Source organism: Kogia breviceps, chromosome 11 (genome assembly GCF_026419965.1).
Source record: "Kogia breviceps isolate mKogBre1 chromosome 11, mKogBre1 haplotype 1, whole genome shotgun sequence".
NCBI classification, from domain to species: Eukaryota; Metazoa; Chordata; class Mammalia; order Artiodactyla; family Physeteridae; genus Kogia; species Kogia breviceps.
In genome coordinates this window covers 84,597,912-84,621,559 of record NC_081320.1, presented here as the reverse complement: position 1 = coordinate 84,621,559, position 23,648 = coordinate 84,597,912, and the positions used below count along the sequence as shown (strand labels likewise).

At 48.4% G+C, this 23,648-nt stretch overlaps 1 protein-coding gene across 2 annotated transcripts in view; it reads right to left on the bottom strand.

Annotated features, from left to right (window-relative positions):
• Positions 1-23,648, bottom strand: part of ADCY3 (adenylate cyclase 3) — a 90,294-nt gene that overhangs the window by 32,265 nt on the left and 34,381 nt on the right. For both annotated transcript variants that reach the window (XM_067007998.1, XM_059079171.2), the window contains exon 3: positions 16,487-16,636. In XM_067007998.1, the coding sequence (XP_066864099.1) occupies positions 16,487-16,636 (150 nt within the window). The remainder of the gene's footprint in view (positions 1-16,486; positions 16,637-23,648) is intronic.

Sequence of the window (23,648 nt, the reverse complement as noted above, 5' to 3'; positions counted from 1 at the left end):
GACCGGGTGGGGCAAGGGGTCCTGGTCCCTGGGAGAAGAGACCACAGTGCCTCGGGGCAGGACACTCGGCCTCCTAGGCTTGGGTTCTCCTCGGCTGTAAACGGTTACATGCCGAGCTGCGCAGGTGAGCCGTGAGCCCGGCCAGGGCACTGTCAGCATGGTCTCGGCCAGGCTCTGGGAAGGGATGGATCAAGCACGCCAGGCCTCGCCTTCCTGCTACCCCAGGACTGGGACAGAGGAGGAGGCCAGCACCACTCCCAGGGGCTCCGAGTTGTCACAGCTGATCCCCTGATGAGGCATATTCAGGAGTTAATTACAGCAGGGTGGCCGCCAGGGATCTGGATAAACGAGCTTGGCTGATGAGAAGCTAAGTTTCTACAACATCCTTGTGAAGGAGGCAGAGGGAGGAAGACAGATTCAAGTGGAGAGACCTACAGCGCCCAGGTGGCCGGTACACGTGCACGTGCGTCTGTGTGTGTGTGTGCCTAGTGTCTGTACACAGTGAGCCTGTTAAGTCCGCTTGTCTATTTAAAGAATGTGTGTGTCCTACTGGGTACACACACACACACACACACACAAATACATGTCACTACAACAGGCTGTGAGCTGTCTGCAAACGTGTCTGTTCTGGTCCTGATCTGTCCACGGTCTTGGAGTTTCCAGGCCACTTAGAAGCCAAAAGGTCACTGGACCCCCCCCAGGGGCCCATCCTGGCCTAAGCACCTGATTAGAGAAGGCAGCAGGAAGAAGGAAATGCAGGGCAGGACCTGGCCTTTAGCCCAGGGGGGTCAGGGCCCAAATACTCCTCTCTCCCCCTGATGAGAGGACGCAGGACCGCATCATGTGAAATCTGGACACCCCGGTGCTGCCGCTTCTATGTGAGCAGACAGCCGCCCTGTGGAGTAGGGGCCCACACGTGCTGCCCCATCTAAAAGACATGGTCATGACCTCAGTCACTCAAAGTCATCAAAGAACAATGATTGGTCATCTAGGCAAGTCCCCAAGCTACGCGCTGTGAAGCTCAAAGGTGAACAGTACTCCCAAGAGCTTGGATGAGCAGGGCGGTCAAGTCACTTGCCGACTGGCTGGTCTCACAGGACAGGGGTGCTTTGCTGTCTTCAGCCAAAGGCCATGAGAGTTCAGAGGAGGGAGAGGCTGTGTAACTCAAAGGCCAGCATATCTTTAAACAAGACCTTCCATTGCAAAACAGGCTCCAAGCCAGCAGCCCAGAGTCCCCCAGGTAGACGGGCTCCAAGACAGAAGCAGGACCACATTCAATCTCAGTGTTGGGAGAACAGCCCAGAAACCGCACAGACCCAGGGTCAGCCCAGAATCCTTACCCTGCTAGAGTGGGAGAGGAGATGCTGAGCAAGTACAGCTGCCGGCCACCTGCCTGGCTCCTGCGCAGTCCCCAGAGATGGGCCACCGTGGGCCAACGTGACCCCTATCTCAGGAGACTGCCCTTTGGGCCCAAAGATAGCCCACACGTGTGGCATCTGGAGCCCTCACCAAGAGAGCTTGGCACAAAGAGGGTGCTCCTTAGAGGTGTGATGAGTTAATGAGCTGTCAACTAGGAGACGTGGCCTGAGAGGCAAGCCATCACCCTCTAGAACAGCACTTTCTACAGTTATGGAAATGCTCTGTAATTTGTGTTCTCCAATACGGCAGCCACAAACCAGCCACATGGAGCTACGGAGCACATGAAATGTGGCCAGTGCAATGGAGGAACTTTTTTTTTTTTTTTTTTTTTTTTAGTATTTATTTATTTATTTACTTAGCGGCACCAGGTCTTTGTTTCAGCACGTAGGATCTTTAGCTGCGGTGTGCAGGATCTTTTAAGTTGCAGCATGCAGGATCTAGTTCCCTGTCCAGGGATCAAACCTGGGATCCCTACATTGAGAGCATAGAGTCTTAACCACTGGACCACCAGGGAAGTCCTGAGGAACTGACTTTTAAAATTTTAGCTCATTTTAATTTAAATAGCCACAAATGGCTATGCAGCTCTAGAACACTACCGCAGCAATTAAGTCCAACTCGGAGGGACAGAGAGCAGCTGCCTGGAGCACTGTTTTGAGAAGGATGCTGAGGTCACGTCTGTGATCAGTGGAAAAGATTGCTACTATGTCTGCCATGGAAGCACACATCACCTGATTCCGTCCTGGACCCAAAGCAGCAGCACATCTGCAGGCTAAAATCCTTAGAGCCATCATTGACTTCCCACTCTCTCTTCTCCCGTTCTACCCAGCAGTAAGTCCTGTTGGCTACGCCTTCAAAACATACCCAGAATCCTCTGTCCTCCTCATCACCTCCATCCTGGTCTGGGCCATTATCCTCTCTCACCAAAATTACTGAAATGCTTCTAACTGGTCTCCCTGCTTCCACTGCTATCTCTTCTCCACCATAAGCCAGACTGATCCATTTAAAACCTACAAGCCTCCAATGTCTCCCGTTTCCCTCAAGGGAAAAGCCAAGGTCCTAACGAGGCCCTGTAGAATCTGGTCCCCATCACCTCTCTGCCTCACCTCCTACCTCTCATCCCCTCACTTCTGCTCCATCTGCACTGACCACCTTGACATCCTATGAACATACCACAGGGCCTTTGCACTTACTGCTCATTTCTCTGATCACTGCATGGCTCACACCCTCACTGCCTTCAGGTCTCTGCTCCAATATCATCTTATCGGAAAGCCTTCTCTGGCCACATGATATTAAACAGCAACCTCCCTTCACTTCTGGCAGGCTCTATGTTCCTTCCCCTGCTTTGTTCTTCTCCACTGCCTGTCCTACTTCCTAACACAGCATTTGTTTAATGACTGTCTCCCCCACTAAAATCTGCTCTGTTCACAACTGTATCCCCAGTGTCTAGAAGTGTGCCTCAAATATTTGTGGGATGAATCCTCTCTTTTAGACAGTCTGACAATCCCATTCTGTTCCCATTTCACAGACAGAGAAATGGGGGTTCAAAGGGCATAAGTAATTGGCTCAAGGTCATGGGGCAAGTAAGTGGCCTGGCTCGGATGTGAATGCAAGCTTCACTCTGTACCCTGTGTTGTCAGACATTTCCATTTCTCAAGGCAGTCAGAAATACAAGTTTTTATATAGAACGTCCAAGTTTTTAAGTATTAGAAATTTTTGAAGCTCTGGGCAGGTCAAACAAAACAAAAACTGACAGGCCAGATGTAGTCCGGGGACCACTCCCCTAATTCTCCTCATCAGCAGATCTCCCAAATAGAGGCCCTCACTGGGAGGGAGGGCCAACTCCCCTTCTGGGTTTTGTCGCGATGATAAAATGAGATAATTCAGTAAAAACTCAGCTCAAGCCTGGGCAGAAGTCATTGTTTAAAAAAAAAGAAAAAAACGAAGACTACTCCTATTACTAAACAAAACTTCATCTTTACAGCCAGATAAAGGTGGGGACGCACCACAGCCCGGACCAGACTGGACCGTAGACTCTACGACTGTGTGGAGAGAACACTGCTGGAGGACGTCTCTGGGCCCAGGACCCTCCAGAGCCCGGCAGGGGCCCAGCGCGGAGGCCACAGTCCAGACACGGGCCGTGCACTAGCAGCACCCCCAGCGCCCAGTCCCCCTGACCCAGCAAATGTCCCCCCACCGGCAGGGGCCCTCCACGGCCTCGGAACAGCCTGTCCTCTGTGTGCTCATCGTGTGCATCACCTCACATGGGCTTGTTCTGCTAAATCCTGGAATGTTCGAATGAAGAACATTCTGTGAAATCCAAGAGGTGAGAGCTGGAACCGACAGAAGCACTAATGCCTACTTCATACCATGGGAAATTCACCTTCTGGCATTTCTCAAGCCAAGAGGCCTTCAAGGCTAAACTAAAAACTAAAACATACTCGTGAGTGGTTCTGTGAAGCAGTTAAGACAACAAGCATCTTTGGAAGCTGCTATCGGGGTTTCCTCCATGGTTCCCGTCAAGTGAACGATGGGTCTGCCCCGCCTCCATCAGCTGCGATGACGTGCAGTGACACGGGAGGCAGGTCCCCAGCCCCTCTGTTGCCAGGACAACAGCTGGCGCTTCGAGGGCTGACACTAGAAACCCACCCCCGGGCTAGGAGGCAGTGGCTCCCCCTCATCTCTCTGTCTCTGTCACTCTGACTCCCCTCTCCCCACCAACTGAGGCTGAGGTCACTCTACACCTTATCCTCACAGCTAAAGGTCTTGAAGGGAACAGAGAGGCAGGCTTGGCCAGAGGTCAAAGACCTTCAGAAAGACCAGAAACTGAGCTTTTGAAATGGCAGCAGTCCCAGTCCCAAGCTTCTCTTACCAGAGAACTCTGAGTCTCACGATAAAGGGGTGACCTGCTCAAGGGGAGAAGGTCACCCACCCAGGGAAACACTCCTGCACAAAGAAGAAACACCACCCCTAGTCAAAGGTGCTCTGGGCTTTTGGGTTGGAGTAGCAGGAGAGGCAGAAGCGACTGCTCTGTCTGCGTCCCCCCAGAGGTGAGGGCCCCCAGCGCTCACCCACACCGAGTTCCCCAGGGCACCATGGAAGAAGGTGATCTGACCCCTGGCCCTAGGTGGGCACGGGTGGCGGTGGATGGTCTTCTGGCCTAGAACCCCGCACAGGCAGCCTTGGGCTCTCCCCCCAGACGCCCGGCCGCAGCTTCCTCCCCCAGGAGGGTGGGGCCCAAGGGCAGCTCTCCTCCCCAGGTGAGGACGAGGTTGGTTTCCTAACTGAACATGATCCAAAGGAAGTGCAAGCCTTCCATGTCCCCATACTCCCTCCATCCTCCTCCACCCACCTCCCACTCCCCGGGAAGTAATTCTGAGTATGTGCTTCAGAAAGGCTCAGAAGTCTAGAGTTTGTACCTGGCGATGGGTGTGTACTGGGTGGATTTCCTGGGTGCCTGCACTTGTCAGGTGGCAGTCGGGGCGCTTAGCAACCCTCAAGGTCCCCAACTAAACCCTCGAGTTATGGTCACATGGGAATAAAGAAAAACAACTCCAGCTCCTTCCTCTGGGCCTGCTGCTCGACCCTAACAGGCCCGTGGAGCTGAGGAGAAGCTGGAGACAGGCCTGAAGTCCACCCGGACCAGCCTGTGGTCAATGCCAGTGGACCGCCTAAAGTGCCAGATGCGCTCGGCAATGCAACGAGAGCCCTCGCCCGCCAGGGCCCCACTCACAGAGCCTCCTCTCCATGAGGTCCCATCCCTCCCGGCAGAGGAGACAAGCTGAGCACCTGCCAGGGACGAGGCCGGCGGCCCACCCGCCGTCAGCAGGAGGCTGGTCATCTGAGCAAAGGAGAGCCCAACCTCCCAGGTGACAGCAGCAAAGAGGACAGAACCAGAGGACCGGGGTGGGCTCCGGACGCCAGAGAGGAGAGTGACAGGCTGGAGGCCACACACAGTGCCTCCTCCCAAAGCAGTTCAGAAGACACGATAAACACTCGCCGACAAAACAAAAAGTGAGACGCGGACCCTGAGAACTAAATTCTGAACGGAGGTCTCCCCCTGCAAATTGGGAACTTTGAAAAAAGGCATTTAAACAAATGTGAGTACATAGGCGGCCAAACCAGCTTCTGTTTCCTCTCCCACTAGGACTTTCTGCAGCCCTTTCCAAAGCGTTTTCACATCTATTATCTCATTTTTATTCTCACGAGGGGCTTTCGCAGGAGGAAAGTGAAATGGGAGTGTGCAACCTCTCCAGTGGCCTGCACTCAGCTCCAGAGACACATCTGCTGACATTCCTGGGATGTAAAATCAGCCCAGAGCCCATACCACTTGCCACGTCAGCCCCGACGCCTGGGGAGGGAGCAAGCTCTGCCCTGACTGGAACCACGGACACCGTGCACCAGCCCCAGCCGGCTCCCATCCCGCCTCGAGGCTCCTCCTTAGCCAGCGTCCCCTGGGCTGGGGCCATTGCCGCGTACTAAATTGTACAATGTGGTTAATTTTATGTTATATGTTGTTCACCTCAACAACAGAAAAAACAAATCCAGCAAACCTGAAAGCCTTTTCTCACCGAGAACCCAACTTAACACACTATTTTTTAAAATTTGTTTTTAAATGTAACCCCTGGATTATGGGAGGTTTTATTCTACTTCTCTGTATCTTCAAAATGTATCCAACAACAATAATATGATGGTAGACAGTTCACTGCCTACTCTTTAGCACTGTGCTAAAAAACCCTTTACACTGAGCTTCCATAATAACCATAAGAGATGGGCATAAGACTTGAATATCTGGTTCTGAAGTGCTACATCTGAGAATAAGATGTTACTTTTATAATCAGGGTTAACATTCTTTCAAACATAGAAGAAGGAAAAAAGACTTGAAGGAATATGCCTCTTCAGTATTTTTTCTTTGTACTTGTCTATTTTGATCAACTATCATACAATGCACACTGAAAAAGAAAAGAAATTCTTCCAAACCCGTGTTTACCTGGCTGTGACTTGAGCCAAATAAGGAAACAACAGGCAACAGCTCACAGGATGTTACCACTGCCCTGGGGCCTGTTCCCGGCAGCTGGGGTTTTCAAGCAGGCATCCCTGGGGGGAGCTGCAGGGTTCCAAAAGCAAAGAAGTCTTTTCTAGATAAACAAGGAAAACTTAAGTGCCTAAGTCCACTCTCATTCATTATTGGGAAGAGTGTAAATTGTTTGAACCGCTCTGAGACAATTTGGTAATATTTATCAACATTAAAAACGCACGAGCCTGGTTCCTCAAAAAGTTAAATACAGAACCACCATATGACCCAGCAATTCCACTTGGGTTTATACCCCAACGACTTGGAAAGCTGGCACTCAAACAGATACTTGTACACCAATAGTGCAGGGCAGCATCATTCACAAGAGCTAAAAGGTGGAGCCCATCAACAAACGAATGGATAAACAAACCATGTTACATACATACAATGGCATATTGTTCAACCTTAAAAAGGAATGAAATTCTGATACATACTACAACACGGATGAACCTTGAAGACATTATTCTAAGTGAAATAAACCAGCCACAAAAGGACAAATCTTGTAGGATTCTACTTATCTGAGGTACCTAGGACAGTCAAATTCATAAAGACAAAGTAGAGTAACGGTTGTCAGGGGCTGGGGGAGAGGAGGACGAGGAGTTAATATTTAATGGGTATAGAGTTTCTGTCTGGGATGATGAAAAGGCTCCGAAAACGAACAGTGGTGATGGCGGCACAATGTCGTGAATGTACTTAATGTCACTGAACTTATACACTTCAAAATGATTAAAACGGTAAATTTTATCTTCTGTATATTTTGCAGAAGATAAAATATATATATATGCCTATTTACAGTAAATAGGCATATATATACACACATATATGTATACACATACACACATATATATACACATATACATATATATATATACATAAAATTTTTAAAATGCATATGCCCTTTGATCCAGCAATTCCACTTCTAGGTTTTGAGTTTTCAGATGTATTTGTACACGTAAAATATGGTGTCCCTAGAAAGATGTCTATTACAGCAATGTTTGCAGTAGCAAAAAATTGGAAATAACCTAAATGTCTACCTACAGGAGCCCTTTAAAATAAATGATGTTACCTCTATACAATGGAATACAGCACCGTCACAAAAAAGCATGAGGCAATTGCAATATGGACTTAGAACCCTCTCTAAGGGGTTAGGTGAATAGACGGAGTACAGAAGAGTGAACATACTACCATTTGTGTGTGAAAAGTCTGTACAGGCACACCTCAGAGATACCGCGGGTTCAGTTCCAGAACACTGCAATAAACCCAACATCGAGATAAAGCGAATACTGCAATAAAGTGAATACATGAATTTTTTTGGTTTCCCAGTGCATATAAAAGTTATGTTCACACTATACTGTAGTCTATTAAGTGTGCAGTAGCATATCAAAAAAAAAATGTATGTATCTTAATTTTAAAAAAGACTTCATTGCTCAAAATCGTTAACAATCACCTAATCCTTCAGCGAGCTGTGATCTTTTTGCTGGCGGAGGGTCTTGCCTTGATGCTGATGGTGCTGACTGATCACTGGTAGCTGCTGAAGGTGGCGGTAGCTGTGGCAACGTCTTAGAATTAGACGGCAACTAAGTCTGCAGCGTCAAAGGACGCTTCCTTTCACGAATGGTTTCTCTGTAGTAATGCTGTTTGACGGCATTTTACCAACAGTAAAACTTCTTTCAGAACTGGAGTCAATCCTCTCAAACCCTGCCGCTGTTTTATCACTAAATTTAAGTAATATTCTAAATTCTTTGATGTCATTTCAACAATCTTCACAGCATCTTTACCAGGAGTAGAATCTACCTCAAGAAACCATCCTCTTTGCTCATTCATAAGAAGCAACACTTCATCCATTAGTTTCATCAGCAATTCAGTCACATCTTCAGCATCCACTTCTTTTTTAAAAAAATTAATTGATTTTATTTATTTATTTTTGGCTGCATCGGGTCTTCATTGCTGCACACAAGCTTTCTCTAGTGCAGCGAGCGGGGGCTGCTCTTTGTTGCGGTGCGTGGTCTTCTCATTGTGGTGGCTCCTCTTGTTGCAGAACACAGGCTCTAGGCGCGTGGGCTTCAGTAGTTGTGGCACACGGGCTCAGTAGTTGTGGCTCACGGGCTCTAGAACACAGGCTTAGTAGTTGTGGCGCAGGGGCTTAGTTGCTCCGCAGCATGTGGGATCTTCCCAGGCCAGGGCTCGAACCTGTGTCCCCTGCATTGGCAGGTGGACTCTCAACCACTGCACCACCAGGGAAGTCCCAGCCTCCACTTCTAATTCTAGTTCTCTTGCTATTTCCACCACGTCTGCAGTTACTTCCTCCACTGAAGTCTTGAACCCCTCAGTCATTCACAAAGGTTAGAATCAGCTTCTTCCAATCTCCTGTTAATGTTGATAGTTTGACCTCTTCACATGAATCACGAATGTTCTTAATGGCATCTAGAATAAAGAATCCTTTCCGGAAGGTTCTCAATTTACTTTGCCCAGATCTATCAGAGGAATCACTCTCTATGGCAGCTATAGCCTTCCAAAATGTATTTCTTAAATAATGAGACCTGAAAGTTGAAATTACTCCTTGATCCATGGGCTGCAGAATGGATGTTATGTTGGCAGGTATGAAAACAACAGTAATCTCCTTGTCCATCTCCATCAGAGTTCTTGGGTGACCAGGTGCATTGTCATTGAGCAGTAATATTTTGAAAGGAATCTTTTTTTCTGAGCATTAGGTCTCAACAGGTCTTAGCATAATTCTTAAGGGCCCTAGGATTTTCAGAACGGTAAATAAGCACTGGTTTTGATTTCAAGTCACCAGCTGCATTAGCCCCCAATAGGAAAGTCAGCTCATTCTTTGATGCTTTGGAGCCAGGCATTGACTTTTCCTCCCTAGCTATGAAAGTCCTAGATGACATCTTCTTCTAATAGAAGGCTGTTTCATCTACACTGAAAACCCATTGTTTCGTGTAGCCACCTTCATTAATGATCTTAGCTAGATCTTCTAGATAACTGGCTATAGCTTCTACATCAGCACTTGCTGCTTCACCGTGCATTTTCATGTTATGGAGATGGCTTCTTCCTTAGAACTTAGACCTCAGGAACCAACCTCTGCTGGCTTCATCCTTTTCTTCTGCAGCTTCCTCACCTCTCTCAGCCTTCACAGAACTGAAGAGAGTTAGGGTCTTGCTCTGGATTAGGCTTTGGCTTAAGGGAATGTTGTGGCTGGTTTGTTCTTCTATCCAGAGCACTAAAACTTTCTCCATATCAGCAGTAAGACTCTTTTGCTTTCTCATCATTCTTGTGTTTACTGAAGTAGCACTTTTAATTTCCTTCAAGAACTTTTCCTTTGCATTTACAACTTGGCAAACCGGTGCAAGAGGCCTAGCTTCTGGCCTATCTTGGCTTTTGACATGCCTTCCTCACTAAAGCTAATCATTTCCAGCTTTTGATTTAAAGTGAGAAATATGTGACTCTTCCTTTCACTTGAACACTTAGAGGTCATTTTAGGGTTATTAATTGGCCTGATTTCAATATTGTTGTAGCTCAGAAAATAGGGCGCCCGAGGAGAGGGGGAGAGGGATGGGGGAATGGCCAGTCAGTGGAGCAGTCAGAACACACCTATTTATTAAGTTTGCCATATCATATGGGCACGCAGTTCGTGGTCCCCCAAAACAACTACAATAATAATATCAAAGATCACTGATCACAGATCACCACAACAAATATAATGATAATGAAAAAGTTTGAAATATTGTGAGAATTACCAAAATGGGGCCCAGACACATGAAATGAGCAAATGCTGTTGGAAAAAAATGGTGCTGACAGACTTGCTTGATTCAGGGTTGCCACAAACTTTCTTTTCCTTTTCTTTTTCTTTCTTTTTTTTTTTTTTGGCCACACCATGGCTTGTGGGATCTTAGTTCCCGAACCAGCGATTGAACTCGGGATCTCGGCAGTGAAAGCACAGAATCCTAACCACTGGACTGCCAGGGAATTGCCACCACAAAGTTTCAATTTGTTAAAAAAAAAAAAAAATTCAATATCTGCACAGCACAATCAATAAAGTGAAATGCAATAAAGCAAGGTGTGCCTATATACAACAATTTGGAAACAGAATAGCTCTGAAAGGATACACAACAGAGATGACAGTGGTTGTCTGAGGGATGGGAAAGTGGATGATACACAGAGGGAAACTTAACTTTCCATGGTACAATTTTTTTCATACCTTTGTAATTTTATAATATGTACACTTTTAGCTACTCTGAAATAAACTATAAAATATTTTAAGTAACGTCCAACTCTTGCTTCTTATAGAGGAGTTTATATCAGACCACCCTTTAGCCAAGAACAACTGTAAAAGCCAGATAAAACACAAAAGAACAGCTATCTGAAGGCAATAGGAAACAACCAAGACAGTTAGGACTTCAGGGCACAAGCTCACTGAGGGAAGAGAGACACATTTAAGTGAGCCCAACACACTCTGCCACTTTTTCCCTTGAGACCAGGGTTGAGAGTCTGAACAGAGAGCAATGGCTAGAGCTTCCGAGGGGCTGGAGAAACAATAACTGGTGAACAAGGATTCCAATGCAGAGTAGAGGGGTGAGATCCTGGACAGAAGAGAACCATAGAAAAGTAAGCCTGACTTTCTCTACAACTACTCCCCTTGAGGCATTTGCCAATCCCTAAGCTGTATGGGGCAAGAGACTGAAAATCCAAGCAGAAAGTGACAGACAGGAGGCTAAAAATCAAAGGATAGTTTTGGCAGTCTCTTAATGCTGAGGAATTCAGGGTCCCTCAAGAGGAGGACACCCTTTCAGTCAAGACCCCTGAAGGGATATTTCCTAAGAGTAGGCACAGAACAGAAACAGACCAGCTCACTGAACCCAGCTTTAAGTCTTCTCACCCCCACATGGGATCAATCTGAGCTAACCCTACTATAACCATCTGCTGCAAGAAAAGTAACCTTGTCTGGAGAGACACAACATCATTCAGGGCTGCTATTATTTTCCATACACAATATCCAGTGTTAATTAAAAGTCCAGGATGCCATAACACAGGACCAAAAGTCGAGAGAAAAGCAGACCCATAAGTATTCCGATACCATGGTTGTCAAAGACTTTAAAATAAATGTTTAATATGGTTCTAAAAATAGATGACAAAACAGAGAACTTAACCAGAGAACTCAAATCTATTTTTAAAAATCAAATGGAAAAATTTTTTTAATAAAATGGAAATTCTAGAACTGAAAAAAGTACAATACTGAAGTTAAGGATTCAAGAGATGAGCTCAACCATTGAGTTGACAAAGCAGAAGAGAGATTAGTAAACTGAAAGTTAGGTCAGTAAAAATATTCAGTCTGAAGCACAGAAAGAAAAAAAGGAAGATCCAGACATTTATGGAACATGGTAGAAATGTCTAATAAAGATATCTAGAGTCATAGAAGGAAAGGACAGAATGAGGGAGAAGCTACAAAAAGATACTGGCTAAAGATTTTCGTCAAGCCATCAATGCAAGAAGCTCTTTGAGTACAAAACAGGGTAACTTCAAAAGAAAACTCCTAGGCAAAACCAAAACCAAAGACAAAAAAAAAAAAAGTAAAAGCAACCAGAGGAAAATAATATGCATTAGTTTAAAAGGAGCAACAGTATTATTGTACAGCATGGGGAATATAGCCAATATTTTACAATAACTATAAATGGAGTATAACCTTTAAAAATTGTGAATCACTATATTGTACATCTGTAACTTATATAATATTATATAGCAACTATACTTCCAAAAATAAAAAACAAAAGGAGCAACACTATATCCTACAGCTGTTAGCCCGAGGATAAGAGAAAGACACCTTCAAAGGGCAGAAAGTAAAAATCCAGAAACCTTAAATTCTATATCTGATAAAAAATGACTTTCAAAATTGAAATCAAAATAAACACACTTCTAGCAATTAGAAATGGAGAGAATTTAGTGCCAACAGACCAACTTGAAAAGCAATATTAAAAGGAATTCCTCAAGAAGATGGAAGTACAGCAATGAAGAAGAAATGGAGTGTAACTGAGAGGGTAAAATATGGGCAAACGTAGGTAATGAATATTAACTGTAGAAGACTACAATATAACTTTATGAGACTGTTTTGTGGGGCTTAAAACATGTTGAATTACATTACATTACAATCGAATTACATAATTACATAAAATACATTACAATCGAATCACAAAGTTGTACATGTGAAACTAACAAAATATTGTAAGTCATCTATACCCCAATATTTTAAAAACCTGAAATAAATAAATAATACAATAAAATATATTACAGTGGCCAGAAAGTATTGGGGAGGGGGAATTAAGTGTTGTGAGGTCTTTGCATTGTGACCAAAGAGGCAAAAAATAATTTGGGGTAGATGCAAATGAATCCTAATTGACATTTATTGACCTTATTTCATTTTTGAAAGACATTTTGATACATTTTGTAGAATATACATTATTCTTAACTGCATCAAAACCAATCACATGCTAGGTCAAAAATCAAGTTTCAACAAATTTCAAAGGGCTAAAATCATACAGAGCATATTCTTTGACCGCAGTCAAATGAAGCTAAAAATCAATAATAAAAAGATAACTTTTAAACATTCCCCAGATATTTGGAAATTAACGTACTCCTAAATATCTCATGGATCAAAGGCATCTCAATGGATTTAGAAAATATAAATCTTAGAATTTAGAAAACGGAACTAAATGACAACAGGAATACGACATATCAAAACTTGCGGGATAGGGCTTCCCTGGTGGCACAGTGGTTGAGAGTCCACCTGCCAATGCAGGGGACACGGGTTCGTGCCCCGGTCCGGGAAGATCCCACATGCCATGGAGCAGCTGGGCCCGTGAACCATGGCCGCTGAGCCTGTGCGTCTGGAGCCTGTGCTCCGCAACGGGAGAGGCCACAACAGTGAGAGGCCCGCGTACCGCCAAAAAAAAAAAAAAAACCAAACAAACAAACAAAAGAAAAAAACTTGCGGGATAAAGCTAAAGCACTGTAATGAGGGAAATCTATAGCATAAGTACATGCTTTAGAAAAGAAATGCTGGAAATTAGCTATATCAGTTCCATTTCAAGAAGGTAAAAAAGAACACTAAATTAATCCCAAAGAAAGGAAATACAAAGTTAGAAGCATAAATTAATGAATTATAGAAATGCAAAAAGAACCAAAAAGGTGTTTCCATGAAGAGGCTAAAACATTAATAAACCTTAGTAAGACAAATTAAGAAAAAATTTAAAAACAGAAGGCACAAATTACCAATATCAGTAATGAAAAAAGGAACACAAATCCCATACACAATGACACATAAAAAGAAGATATAGGGCTTCCCTGGTGGCGCAGTGGTTGGGAGCCCGCCTGCCGATGCAGGGGACGCGGGTTCGTGCCCCGGTCCGGGAAGATCCCACGTGCCGCGGAGCGGCTGGGCCCGTGGGCCGTGGCCGCTGGGCCTGCGCATCCGGAGCCTGTGCTCCGCAACGGGAGAGGCCACAGCAGTGAGAGGCCCGCGTACCGCAAAAAAAAAAAAAAAAGAAAATATAATGAACATTATGTCAAAAATTTGAAAACTTAGATGAAATGGACAAGTTCTTGAAAAAAACAAAAACTTTCCTAAACTCATGCAAAAAGAAATGCAGAACATTATATCTTTAGATGAAACAACCTTCTCATAAAGAAAACTCCAGACCCAATAGGGCTCCACTAGTTAATTCTTCTAAACGTTAAAGGAATAACCTAAATCTTCCTTAAACGTTTCCAGGGATTAGAAAGAGGGAACATTTCTCCAATTAAAAAGTCTGGCATAACCATGATACCCAAACCTGTCAAGGACATGGAAAGAAAGTTAAAATGGCAAGCAGCTCTCATGTCCATAGTCACAAAAGTCCTAAGGAAAATATAGCAAATTGAAACTCACAGGTGGCAGAATTCCAGCCCTCCTGATGGTGATAATGCTTTTCTCACTCTCAAAGGAACTGACAGATTCTCCCATGTTACTGTCAAATTTATATTAATCTACTATTTACACATAGGGAAACTGAGGCCCAAAGAGGAGAAGGAACTAGCCCAAGGTCACATTCAGGCTTGAGTCCACTTGATGGACATTTACAGCCACCTGCTGTAGCCCAGCAAGGCCTGGGGATGAGGTCTGTGCCCCTCCTCCCCCTGTACCTCCCTTCTGCCTCCCTGGACCCCTCACTCCTGGGCTAGTGTCTGAGCAGGTAACGCACAGGAGCAGCAGCATGGCCTGGGCAGGCTGCCAGTGCCCCGTGGCCGCTCCATGCTGTCCAGGAGGCCTGGAGCACACAGCGGTGGTTCTCTCGGCCAGACCCCAGGCTCCCCGCATTGATCCTGCCCAAAGGGGCATTAGAAAGTGGGCCTTGTGGCCTATGTACCTCAGCCTGACCATTACTGTTTCCAGCTTTACTGGTTACAAAGCACTTCTGTGTTTCCCATCTGACCCTCAGCAAGATGAGTATCAACATCTCTACTTTGGAGTATCAATACCCCCACTTCGCAGATGAGGGGAGTGAGGCTCTATGGGGTGGATAACTTGTCTACATCATCCACCCAGAGACTAACAGATCCAGGGTGAGACTCAGGGCCTTCCTCACCACACCAGGAGGCTCCCACCAAGCACTACTGAACATAATTGAAGAAGTCCTGGATTATACATTATGAGACAGACAAGATGAACACAGATGGGTATGCTGAAAACCGCACAGACTATATAAAAAAGAACTCCCCAGTCTAGCTCAGTGGTGACACATGCACTTTTTTAAAATGTAGAGAACCCAGAGGGCTGCCTCCACATTCTGAGAGATCAAATGCAAACAAGAACCAAAACAGTATAAAAAGCAGAAATTAAAGAATGCCTTTGAAGGAACTCAATAAAGCCAGTAAAGCTTTACTGAGGATTCTTTAAATATGTTCAAGCCGCAGCAGCTCCTCGGTAACCACAGGATACAGGGCCAAGGAGAAGGGGACGAGTATGATGGGCCCTTTGTCACAACAGAGGTAGGAAGGTTCCCCTTCTAAAGCCTGTCTTCTGAAAGAGATGAGTCCGAGGCCGAGCTCAGGAGCTTCTAGATCTCATTGGTAAACAGAGAGAGAAAGAAGCTCCCAGGACAGACAAAGCTAGGACACCTCAGCTAAATGACTCAGTGTGTGCCTTCAAATAGCACTGTCTAGAGAACAGGAGGCCCACCAGTGGGGCCCCCCGAAACTAAGGCCCCACCCACCTGGGTGGCAGGGTCTATGAAAACAGCAATTTCAGTGAACCCACTGAACCCAGAGCAAAGAGCACCACCTGAACACAAAATGACATGGTTCCCAGAGCAGAGAAATCATGTTTTCAACCTATTAAGTTTGTTTGTTCAGGGCAAGTCAACCTATGGATAACAGGAAACTGGTGGATGTAATTTCTGAAATCCTTCAAAAAGCATGTGAGATGAATCCAGACCAAAAACTATTTAAAAGACTGAGTCACACGAGAGCGGGGAGTCTCTGCAGTGGATCAGGCTGGAGTAAAGCCAGTAAACAAAGAGTGGGGACAGCAGGCAGGCACTTCTCTTGATGGAAAAATGTAAACAGTGGGCTCCCCAGGGGTTGGGCTCAGTTTTAGGTCTTCACAAATAACTTAGCAGGAGAAGACAGTTGGGGAGATTGCCCTGAGCCTGTGGGAGGAGGGGTGAGGGGCTGATAGACTTCACGCACAAGGGCCCCCGAGGCCAGGGGATGGCTCTCCCACCCCCACCCCACCCCACCGCAGGGAGAGGAGCCCTGAGAACAAAGTAGGTGAGCGATCTGCCCAGGGGGTTGTGGCAGAGGGTGCGGGGAGAGGAATAACACAGAGTGATGCCTCCCGAGAAAAAGAATTCACGTGGAGCCCTAGGATACCCACAGCAACTGTGTTCACGGCCTTCCCACAGGCCCCAAACCCAGGCTCCAGGCCGGCACTGCCCCAAGGCCGCCCCCAAAGAGCCTCACCTGCTGCTGGCTCTGCTCCTCCAGGTTCATCTTCACCTCCAGCGACTGGCGGGCCTCCAGGAAGGCCTTGCGGTGCTTGCGGTCCGCCATGTGGTAGGACATGATGCCCACAATGATGGCGCACAGGTACAGGAAGACATTGGCCAGAATCTGTATCCAGAGGAGGAAGAGAGGAAAGGACAATGGTCAAGGCATGTCTTCAGGAGAAGGATGGAGGAGGTGGGCAAGTGGTGACCAAAATCCAACTGCAAGGTGCCCACTGTCCAGGGAGGTCCCCAGCAAAGCTTCTGACCGAGGGGGTATTCAGATCCCTGAAGTAGACCGTGCCGCGTCACCACAGATGAGGGAGGGGACTGCTGTTCTCCTTTCCACCTTTTCATGGTAGAGAAGCTGGCCAATCCCGCCTACCTGTGAAGCCTGAGCTGTCCTGCTACTCATCTATTCACTCACTCACTTGTTCAACCACCACTTACTGCACGCTTACTTCGTAGGCACATTTAGGTGCTGTGCTGATGAGCTGGGGAGGAAAGTGAACCAAGTCCAGATCTACTGGCCAGTGGTGTATAATCCTAACAGCTGCAGATCATATGGAATGTCACAGGAGACCAGAAGAGGTCCTGGGCTGATTTAGTTGTCACGATGCCACCTAACACGTGTGCCGCAGGCTACAGGCTTCTAGGATTCACACGCATCCCCTGAGCCAACCCAACCCCACCTGCCAGCAGGTGAGAGGGTGGCCAGTACCAACATCCAGGTCTCACGAAGAACGGAAGCTACAGGAAGGGGAAGAGGCAGGTGGGATCTGATGTCTGTCCGGTGAGCTCAGTGCATGGGCACCAAGGGCTTCTTTGGGCATCGAGAACCAGCTCCCCCACCCCTGGCACCCTGCAGGCTGGCCTAGGTGTCCTTGGTCCCCAGCCCGCCCCCACAGGCCGCCAGAGGTAACCTTGGCTATGGACCTGACTTTCAAACCACACCTGATTTCCTGGCGCTGTGTGCTGCCGGCTCGGATCCTTGACCTGACTGGGGCCCCATTTGGGGCTGGACCAGGTTCTAACTCCTCCCACTTCTCCAAGACCACTGGCCAAGAAGCTTCTCCAACAAGTCAAGGCCTGTTTCCAGGTCTGGTGCCTCACACTCCCCTGAGGCTTCCCCTCACTCCCTGCCCTGATTCCCTGAGGTCCTGCCAGAGGTGGACAGACCCCTCCTCCCAAGGGTGTGGTTTCTGGAGCAGAAGTTGGAAGTTGAGAGGCAGGAAGGGAGACAGAAGTTCTTAGTTTCTGACCCTAGGGGAAGAAAAGATTGGCCCAGCAGAACATAATAAATTCTGGGGTAGGTGAAAAATGCAGGGAAGTCAATTTTAGATGTTGAAACAAGACAGTCTAATAGACAATAAGGCAAGTTAATTCTAACATTAATTTCCTGGGTACTCTTGGTTATGCTGTATCCCTCTGACTGTTTTTAATGTTTCATCGGGGCTGCTGGTTGAAACTAACCAGGAGGACCTACCACCCCCAGCAGAAGCTTCCTGAAGAGTCTGTACTTGGGCACCAGTCTAAGCCCAGGGGACACTCAACAAAGGCCCGCTGAGCAATGAATTGATTAGTAGGTGAGGCGTGTCTTGGTGCTGGTCATCAAATCACTGGGTGAAGATTTCACAGCTTCTTAGATGGCTGGTTCTAGCAACTAACAACCAGCTGTGTTCTTGGCCTGGACAGCCTGATCTCCTCACCGCCTGCGGGGCAAGCAGGGCATTTCAAAGTCCTGTAGGACGGCTCCTGCACCTTCTTCTGGACCAGGACAACCCATTCCCATCGGAGTGGTCAGTGTGAGTACGTTCTCAGGCCACTTACTAAACATCTGATGATCGGAAAAGCTGCCAATTTATCATTTATGTTCAGTGAGTCAAAGCAAATCACACAGATCATTGGGTCTCAGAGCCAGTCTAGCCTGAGGTCCAGGAACCTCCACCTCCTGTGGGGTCTGTGTGGCCTTAGAAACCTGCCCAACTGCAAGTTCATGGTGCAGGAAGCTGGTCAAGGTCAGGCTGCACCCCGTGCATCCTCACCAAGCAGTGGCACTCCACCAAAGCCCATGCGGGGGTCCAGATACAGCAGCCACCGGGCCAAGGGTCTCCGGGCTGACAGGGCTTGGGGTCCTGGAGGGCGAGGGAGGAGCCACACGTCTGGACCCCACACCTGCCAGTGTCAGCAACTGCACCAGGGGCTCCAGACAAGGCAGGCCGACCTGGGGCCTGACAGGCCTGTCTCTGCCCTGGCCACAACCAGCCTGGGCTGTCACACGGCTGGGGACAGAGCTCCTCACTCAGGGGTCTTCCTGACCACCTCACGAGGATGCATGAGGCGGGCTCTGTAAAATGTACAGTGCTGAGCTTGTACAGTGCTGAGCTGCCGTCATTACCCATAGGGCATCCACCTAAGAAAACCAAACCTGCAGACAGGCTGTCAGAGAGCAACTCTAGTGGAAAAGTTTCCAACCAAAGATTATAATACAAAAAAATAAGAGGATTCAGGGACTCCCCTGGTGGTACAGTGGTTAAGAATCCACCTGCCAATGCGGGGGACACGGGTTTGAGCCCTGGTCCAGGAAGATCTCACATGCCACGGAGCAACTAAGCCTGTGCGCCACAACTACTGAGCCTGAGCTCTAGAGCCCATGAGCTAGAACTACTGAGACCGCGCACCTAGAGCCCGTGCTCCACAACAGAAGCCACCACAATGAGAAGCCCGCGCACCGCCACGAAGAGTGGCCCCCGCTCGCCGCAACTAGAGAAAGGCCCCATGCAGCAACGAAGACCCAACGCAGCCAAAAATAAATAAATAAAAATAAATAAATTAATTAAATTTTTTTAAAAAAGAGGATTCAGGTTGGGTTCATGCCTGAGGAACGTCTAGGCAGGACAGCATTCCTTTCATTGAAGTGCACATTTTAAAATAAAATCTACTTCTGCACTCATTTGTAGGTACAGATGATCTAGAAAGTAAATTTAAGAGAAGCGCTGGACTCCGGTACTGCCCCTCGCTAGCCGGGTGGCTGCCAGGTCAAATAACCTCCCTGAGCTCACTTCATCACCTATGAGCGAGGGAGGGACTGACTCATCTGGAAGACCCCTTGGTCCTGACACTGGTCCTCATCAGACCTCACTTCTGAGGGCAAAGGTTGGGACTGGAGATGACCTGGTCCCAAGAGGCCAGTGGAAGGAGAGCAGGTCAGTTCCAAGTCGGCCGGAGCGCCACGCTGCCTCCCGGGCCCTGGGCATCCCCGGACCCAGAGGCCTCATCCCCTTCCTGACCTGCACTCCCGGCTGCAGGGATGCGGAGGGAAATGGCCACGTCTGGACCACGCGCTGCAGAGTCAGGTGGGTCCTGCAGGTGCCATCCATGCCAGGGAACCCCCTCCCGCCTCTTCCAGTGAGCACATCTGTTTCCAGACAATTCTCCTGACAGTCCCAGGTCTTGGGTCTCCTGGAGCTCCCGACCTCTCTCTCCAGGGCTACGAGGCCCACAAGGAGTGCGGCAACAACCCCCCGGTGCCAGGCAGAGGGGGCGGCGAGAGGCTCAGCCTCCAAGTCCAGGGCACAATTCCACTAAGCCAAGGAGACCTCCAGCCGAGGAAGCAGGGGTTCACTCTGGGGAGGAGGGTTGGGGAGGGAGCAGGAGCTGCTCTGCAACACAGTCCCCTGGGGTGACGGGGGCCCAGAGGTGCACAGGTGACCGGTGGGGCGGGTGAGGGTGTGGACAGCAGTTCCCACGTGCAGCCAGGGCCGGGAGCCCCTGATCCTGGCCTGTTTCCTCGCCCGTAACATCCTCTCACATCACAACCTTACGTTCTAGACACGGTCACACACCTCATCTCGTTTAATCTTCACAAGGCAGGTGACATTATTCCAATTTTACAGGAGAAGGAATTGAGATTAAAGAAGGGCTCAAAACTAGAGGATAAGGTTTCTTCCTGCACTCATCTCTTATTATTCTCTGGTGCAAAACCCTACCCTACAAGCACCCCTCAGCTAACTTACATATTTATAACCCCAGCTTTCCCCAGAAAGGCTATTAGATATTTTTTAAAACTAAAATTAGGGCTTCCCTGGTGGCGCAGTGGTTGAGAATCCGCCTGCCGATGCAGGGGACACGGGTTCATGCCCAGGTCCGGGAGGGTCCCGCGTGCCGTGGAGCGGCTGGGCCCGTGAGCCATGGCCACTGAGCCTGTGCGTCCGGAGCCTGTATTCCGCAACGGGAGAGGCCACAGCAGTGAGAGGCCCACGTACCACACACACAAAAAAAAAACCTAAAATTAAAATTTCCACCAAAATACCAGCCCTAAAGCACTTATTGTGAGCTGCTTGCATTTTTGATCTGAAACAAAGTAGTACATCTACAGATTTCCACAACTTCCATACACATGGGTGGTCATCAGCTCTGGGCTCAGAAATCCCTAAATTATGCCTGTAAGTGTGTCTCACTTAGCAGAAGGGATGTGCTCCTAACACGCTTGGAAAAAATGAGTTGTGCTCCTTTGGCAGTGAGCCCCGAACAGCGCCAGCACGGAGGAATCGACGGTGACCAGGACGCCACCGCGGAGCCCGGGAGCCCAGTGCTGCCAGAGAAGGTCCAGGTCAGGCCACGAGGATGGGTAAGTGGGGCAGCTGTCATCTCTCTAACACATTCGTTAGTACGGCCTCTCGCTACAGTGTAAGAGCTGCAGACCCAGGAAAATCTCTGGCCACCAGGAAAGGCTGAACCCTAGAGAGAATCTGAAATGTGTCTCTCACGTGACTATCACAAATGGGCTCGTCCCAGCTGAGCCTTGACCTCTGCAGGCCCGGGATGAATTTTCTGGGGCTCCCACCCTGGTGAGGGGCGGAGGGCTTCCTCGTCAGAACTCGTCTCTTCTCCCTCCAGGACTGCCTTCCCTGCACCCACTGCTGCACAAATACCCCCCAACCCTCAACACACTCCAGCCACAGCCGGCCCGCCTGGCAGCCCCTCTTCCTGCTCAGCCTCCCATCTCCTCCCTTCCTCCCTCTCCATCCCTTCCCCATCCTCCTCACACACGTCTGTCCCCTCTCTAACACACGGGGCACCTGCTAAGGCAGGCACTGCTGTCCTCCTCACCCCTGTGTCCCCAGAGCCCAGCCCAGGCTTCATCCAGCACCCGGTGCTCAGGAACCCAGAGCTGCTGGGCTGGACGGACCAGGTAAGGGAACCACGTCACAGACTCACCCCTCACCTGACCCCTTCAGCCTCTGGCCAGCAGACAAGAAGCCAGCATAAAGCCCACCTCTGGCCCCCACCATCTCCCCGGGACCCACCTTCTAATTAATACCCCATCTGCTGCACCCCACCCTAAGAGCAGAGAGGAATGGGGCTCGGTCACTCGCCCAGGACAGAGGAGACCCCCAGGACAGCAGGTGGGGGACAGTCCAGGAAATATCCAGAGTATAAGGCAGAGCATACAAAGCGGTGAGAGAAGGGTGGGGATGGGTGGCAGGGTCTCATTCATTCAGGAAGAGGTCAGATGGCTTCACACATGCGCCAGAGAGAGATGGGGTCTTGGAAACATGACGACGGGGCTCTGATACCACGGCCAGTGAACAAGCGTGGCCCGAAGGCTTCTGCCCTCTCTAGCCATCCAAATGACGTATTTGGAGAGCTCCAGCTCCATTTTCCAGTTCTGAGAGGTAGCAGGAGCCCCGATGCACAGACCCTCACTCCTGGTTCTTCCGAGTGGTCCAGCGACGGCAGCACCTCGACCTGGCCGTCCACACTAGATGGGCGATGCCCCCCACATCTCCAAGGCTGAGAAGCCCTGCTCTGGGGTGCCGTCGAGGTTACCTCTTCGTGTCCCAGCGGCCTCCTTTAGGCTGGGCAGTAGTCTTATTTCAAACAAATTGTTTTTTCTTTGAAACACAAGGTTTTAAAAATAATGAATAAAATGAATGCATCTCCCAAGTGGGTAAACACTCAGCCTAAAGCTTCATCTAACCCATGGCAGCTGGATAATGTGTTTATAATACACCCCAGCTCAGAAATGCAACCGTGAGAAAATTCCTTTACAAGATCCTTCCTCTTGGAATCTGATGAGTCACAATGTCCCACACATTTTCTAACAGCCCACAGGGACGGGGACTGCTCTTAGCGGGGCTTTAAAATGGAAGTAACCCCATCAGAGGCAGGCTGGTGGCTCAAATGCCTAGGCTGACCTCTCCCTATAAACTCATTCCGGCCTGCAGATTCCAGAACATTCCCAAACAGGGGAGAAGAGACCGAGGGAGAGACAGCAGCTCTCTCAGTGTCCATGTCAGCTGCCCTCGGAGACCTTGTGAGGCTCTGCTGCTGGGGGAAGCCCCCTGTTCATTATAGCTAACTTAGATGTTTTCGGAAAAAGCTCTCCAAGGAGCTGCAGGGCAGGAAGGAGCGGGGAGAAGGCAACCTCTGAAGGCAACCAGCCTCCCCAACCTAAGGAAGACTGGCCGGAGCCTGCGGTGGCAGCCACAAAGTGCCCGTGGGGTCCCCACCTGTGGAGCCATGCTCCCTGCAGACACTTGGAGGGGCCTACTAGTGGGTGAACGCATGGCAAAGAGGTTGGGCCACGCCGTCACAGAGACCTCCCACACCACCAGCAGGCTGTGTGACCTGGAGCAAGTCACTTAACCTCTCTGAGACTTGGCTTCCTCATCCTCACCGTAACCCTGAAGGCTGTTCCACTAAGATTAAAAGAGAGATTCTAGGCAACACCACCTAACAGAGGGCTTGGCGTAAAATATGTTCTAAATGACTTTTTTTCCTTTTCTTCCAGAAAGGAGAAAGAAAATTGGGACCTAATAATAATACTTTAATGAAGTTTTACAGGAGACTTCACATTCATGATCTTATTTGTTTGTCACAACAGCAAAGTTTTCTTATTCTCATTTTGTAGAAGAGACTTGAAGCACAGAGAAATTAGGTTATGAGCCCACAGTCTCCAAGCAATGCTGAAACTGGAACCCAGATCTCCTTCCTCTTTCTTTCCCCCTACATACACAGAATTTAAATTTCAAGACATTAAAAAAGCTCTGTCCCAGCCCAGAGGACTGCATATCAGAAGCCAGCCTGACCAGGCACATGTGGCCTGGGGGCAGATCCACTGCTGCTTTCTTGGC